At 27.9% G+C, this 5,179-nt stretch overlaps 1 protein-coding gene across 6 annotated transcripts in view; it reads right to left on the reverse strand.

Moving 5' to 3' along the window:
* Positions 1 to 2,890, reverse strand: part of Nha1 (Na[+]/H[+] hydrogen antiporter 1) — a 244,678-nt gene extending 241,788 nt beyond the window's left edge. For 2 of the 6 annotated variants that reach the window (XM_067044634.1, XM_067044635.1), the window contains exon 1: positions 2,677 to 2,821. In XM_067044634.1, coding sequence (XP_066900735.1) covers positions 2,677 to 2,678 — 2 coding nt within the window. In that variant the 5' untranslated portion in view covers positions 2,679 to 2,821. The other 4 variants (XM_024358963.2, XM_014426848.2, XM_014426850.3 and 1 more) reach the window with 4 other exon arrangements.
* Positions 2,891 to 5,179: the final 2,289 nt, after the last annotated feature.

Raw genomic sequence — 5,179 nt, forward strand, 5'->3', positions numbered from 1 at the left:
TTTATATATATATTGGAAATAAGAGAATGAATTTTTCCACTAAATAGTATCGAAAATAATAATAAAATTACTCTGAAAAATTAAGTTGAAAAATATTTGAAATTTTTATCGAATGGAATAGAATATATAATTCCTATCCAACCATAAATCTTATGTTTCATCAAGTATCAGTGCAATTAGGTTTTATGAGTTTAACGAGAAGTTTAATGGAAAGGTTCAGCTATTATCTCTTGAAATATCTTTGAAGCACCGCATTTCACTATCGCTCCGTCGTTCATTCATAGCATTGCGTGAGGCCATTGAGATAGGACCCAAAGCATTTAAAGTTATCACATGACCAGGAACATGTAGGGATTCCTTTCGTACAAGCCGTTTTGCTCCAGCCAATCAACCTTTATTGAGTGCTATTACCTGAGCTTTATGCACAGTTGTACAGAACAACTACGCAGTATGATTGGGTACTCTTTGCACTAAAGATATCAATAAGAGTTTATTTGTATCAGGACTTATAATTCAGCTATTTGCATGAGGTTTAAGTACCTATGGTTATTGACTCATTATCAACCATTATTCTCTTGGTCCCGAAAAGAATTGCCATTTGGTCGTAATAACCTACACAATTTTTTTTTTAGTTTAGTAAAACAAATACGAATACTGGTTTGCTAATTTTTAGATCATATGTATAAATCATCTAATGAATCTAAAGAAACAAAAAAAAATAATCGAAGTTTTTTAATATTTTTAGATTGCATATTGAAATTGAATTATAAATCAAACAAATTTAAAAAAAAATACACTATATGTTGAGATATTCTTATAAATTCAATTATAATGCATTTATAAAATTCATTCAAAAGAAAGTTATCATAGACTAATTTTACTGTTTTAAGGTATTCATTTCACAACTGGCCGGAAAATGCTCCCATTCACTCAAGGCTGGATTTCAGGGAAAGAAAGAAGTAACAAAAAAGGTCAAAAAAGTAGTACATAAGACTTCGTTTATCCGCTTACTGACTTATGCGAGTGTTTATATTTTATATTAATATCATTTTCTATTATACATTGACTTTTTAAGCAAAAATAGTTTTAATATTCAGTAAAAATTATTCAATATCTATTTTCAAAAATGTTGGATTTTAGTTGTTTTTTTCAGTATTAGTTTCCATCTTTAAAATATAATAATTAAAAGTTATTTTCTCAATTACTTTGAAAATCTCAAATAGCTGGTGAATTTAGCTTACATTTCTGCACTATATCACTTCATAATTAGTTTAGCTAGTAGTGTTTGTTTACCAACTCTTGTTGGTCGCAGTTGCAAATCAAACATGTTTGAAACTCAACATGAACCTTACAATGTATTATCTTTTGTCGATTCCATTCATAGATGAGTAGAGGAATAATTTATTTTTGTTTGAATCATGATTATCAAATGTCAAAATTAACTTTTGTAAACTAATGATAATGTGCTAATCTACTATAATGAAAACAAAAAAGTTATTTTATAATTGGGTCAAATAATTCAAATTGTTTATAGCTATATGTTTTTTAAAAATATTTATCAATGCATGGAAAATTAGTGATTGGATTATTCCTAATTTTTTGGTATTTTAAGTTTTTATTTATTAATATATTGCTTACTGAACTTGCCTTATTTATTCAATTGTAATAATTATTAATTTATGTAAGAGTGAGTGCGTGTTTATGAAATGAAGTTAACAACCAAATTTAATTTAAAATTTTATAATATTATTATTATTATAATAATAATTTATATTTTTATTTTAAATAACTCATTTAAATTTGCTCATAGTATTTTTTTTTTTACTTCACTATGAACTAGCAACTAAAAGCAATTGTTATTAAAAATGAGTATTCATTTAAACTGTCAGGTATTTTAATTTTTTACTTGTGAGAACTAATTTCATAACTTTAATTAATACTAAGTATAAACTGAAATGATATATAGTTTTAATAAATCTTATGCATTATGAATTTTTTGTGTGCTTTGATATTGCAATATTATTGAAGTGTGTTTATGAACTAATATTAATGACAAAATTTGATCTTTAGATTGAGTCAAATCATTAATTTTCTTTTATTGCGCTGTGACCTAATGCATTTGAAGTTCCTTTATTTTTCCTCACTGTCTTGTTTTTGTGTTGTAAAGTAGATTAATTTATTTTTTTAATTACTAATTTTGATTTTAGTAAGGTAACTCGGGAAAAATCCGTTAATAGTAAACTATTAATTAGAACGTCAAATTGCGTTGATGTGCGTTCCTGCCTGTTATTTTACAGTTCTCTTTATGTATCTTCACTACACCCTTATCCTTAGAAGTAGAAATATTTACAAAATTTATAATAAAGCGATATCTTTTGTCTTAGGATCGTTAAAAATGGACTATTTTTGAGATTTCACAATGACTGTAGTTTTAATTTAATCTACAAAAAAAGGATTTCTTCAATTTTGACTTAGGAACTATTGCAATTTTTGGAAACTCTTGTTAGCTTCCTCAATATTTGTTTGTTATGTACTGTTGGACTGTTGACATGTTAGAAAACGTATACAGGATTCGATATGTATACACATGAATTCCTCATTAATATTATAGTATTACATACTATAATATTATAATATTTCAGAATAATATTACATCATTATAGCAAACAAACTCACATCAAAATTTATTTTTAATCGTCCTTGCTGGTGCTCACCGTTAAATATTATACGATTTCCTCTCCATCTTCAGAAAACGTTTCGATCATTAGAAATTATTTTCCCGTTTTCCTGAAAATAACGCACTAAACTAGTGACACTCTCTGCTGTACTCACCTGTGACGGGTACCGACGGACTTGAGGTGGTGTACTGAAGATTGTTCGTACCCCCACCTGCCGCTCATATCTGAGAAGGTCGTTCTTCTTATCAGGCCCCCACCTCGTCCATGTTCTGGAAAACAGGACAAGACGAACCAGAGGAATCAACGGGCGGTAATTACTGTGGGCATATGTCTGTTTGATTGCTATGCCGTGTTTTGAAAGATTTAATTTAGTTTCTTAAGCGGCTTTTGGCAGCTTGTCTTTTTAGGGAATTGTATATGTTTTACATAAAATTAATTGATACTGGTGACTAAACTTAAATAAGAAATCGACGACTAAAGACCATCATTAAGCTTGATAATTTTAGAACATTCTTCAGTTTGAAATTCCATTTTTAGGTTTTTAAATATTTCAGTAATAACTATAATCATCGGTATATTACTTTTTATTTATAATTTTATAAATATATTCAATATTTAAGCCTAAAGACTATAGTTTATTAATTTTGTTACTAAAGCTAACTAAACATTAACTATTCAGTAAACCAGCAAGAAAATTGTCTTAACCAGAATATTTATTTCACGTATTAATATCTAGTTCTACTAACAGATTCTCCGACAATATAATAATATATAAGATAATCAAATACGCATCTTATACACATAAAGGATGGTTAAACGAATTGATCAACTGTATGCGATACCAGACATGACTGTCGATGATAGTCAGTGTATGAGACTAAGTCGTTTGACGCCACACTACAAAAATATCATGCTGGTCTCATAACTCTACAAGTGTCGTGTTGAGGCGCCCATATTGGAACGAATTTTTTTCGCCCAGTAGACAGTCATATTTAATGTTATTCAAATTTATATTAAGTTCAATTTTCAAGTATAGCTAATATTTAGATACACTGATTGTTTCGGAAATTGCAAATAATTATTTTGTAATGATGAAAGGAGTATGGTCCGGGTGCGGTCCAATTATTTTGTAAGTGAATAAACTAGTACTAAGTATATACTGTAATTAGGAGGATATTTGTGCAACGTGTTAATAAGGTAAAACAGCAGATAATAAAACTATTCAGTAAGTAGTGAAATTCAGATTACTAAAGGGATAAGAAAAATTGGATAACGATATTCTGTAGTATCAATACTCTCTGTCCGAAATTTGCAATATTTGAATCGATACCTATTATTAGATATATGGATTGTATCGATACTGTCTTCCTCTAACATTTTATTATTTGTTAGGACACAGTTATTTTTACTGTTCCTTTTCAGCAATGGTACATGTGAAGTGTCGTTTTTTTTCCGTTGAAGTATCGATTCCATAGTATTTATGTAATAATATTTCCATTTGATAATATTGGATATCGAAATTTCAGTTAAAGTATCTTGTTAAAAGTATTGATTCTTTGGTATAAATGGAATGTCGAAATGTATTATCATTGAATTATCAATACGCTGCCTTAAATTACATATTATACTATCAATATTGGGTTTTAATAATGTATTTTATGGAATAATATTATCGTTTACGCATTTTAAAAAGGATAAATCAACTTCTTTAGTCCAAATTTAGAAGGAAGTCCATGGATGTATTATATTGATGATTAAAGCTGCAAATAATCAGGTATACCTCAGAACTTCAAAATAATAATTTTTAGCTGATTAAAATAGCTTAGTTGACAGTTCAAGGACATCATAAATAAATTTCTAAAATTAATACATAAATTATTGATTTATAAAACATGTTTGAAAATATACAAACAATAGAAAACTATATATTCATTATTTTATTTTATGACGTATCGGATTAGAAAAATCATCGGATACAAATCGTTTTAGAATAAGATTCAGTGAAAATACCCTTCGCTATTTGTAATTTCAGTATTGACTGCAATATAATAGTTATGAAGACGAAATTCTATAAAATATAACTAAGACCTTTGAAATTTCATTTTCCAATTCTGAAAACTCAAGATAAAATTCACGAGTTTGTCTTTAACATCCTGCCATGAACACCCTGTCATCAGTTCTAATCAAGAGTAGCGTATATGCAAATTTCGCTAATTTGGTTTTTGTTGTATTTCAATAACGTTTCTTATTCTCTTCATGATAAAATATTTCCTAGCAGAATATTTGACGTCACTAACTAAAAATATAAAACTATCAAATGACGAATATCAAAATATTAACTGATACGTTAAATCTGCAACCGTAATTCAAAAAACATTTATTGTCAGATATATTGTTTTACTATTGTAACAAGATGGTCACAGGACCTTCTAATTTAGATTAAAGAAGCACCACCAATGGGTGGTTCCTTCCCAAGATTTTTAAATATATGAAACATACAA

Source organism: Halyomorpha halys, unplaced genomic scaffold (genome assembly GCF_000696795.3).
Source record: "Halyomorpha halys isolate HHAL.00 unplaced genomic scaffold, Hhal_1.1 Scaffold596.1, whole genome shotgun sequence".
NCBI lineage: Eukaryota > Metazoa > Arthropoda > Insecta > Hemiptera > Pentatomidae > Halyomorpha > Halyomorpha halys.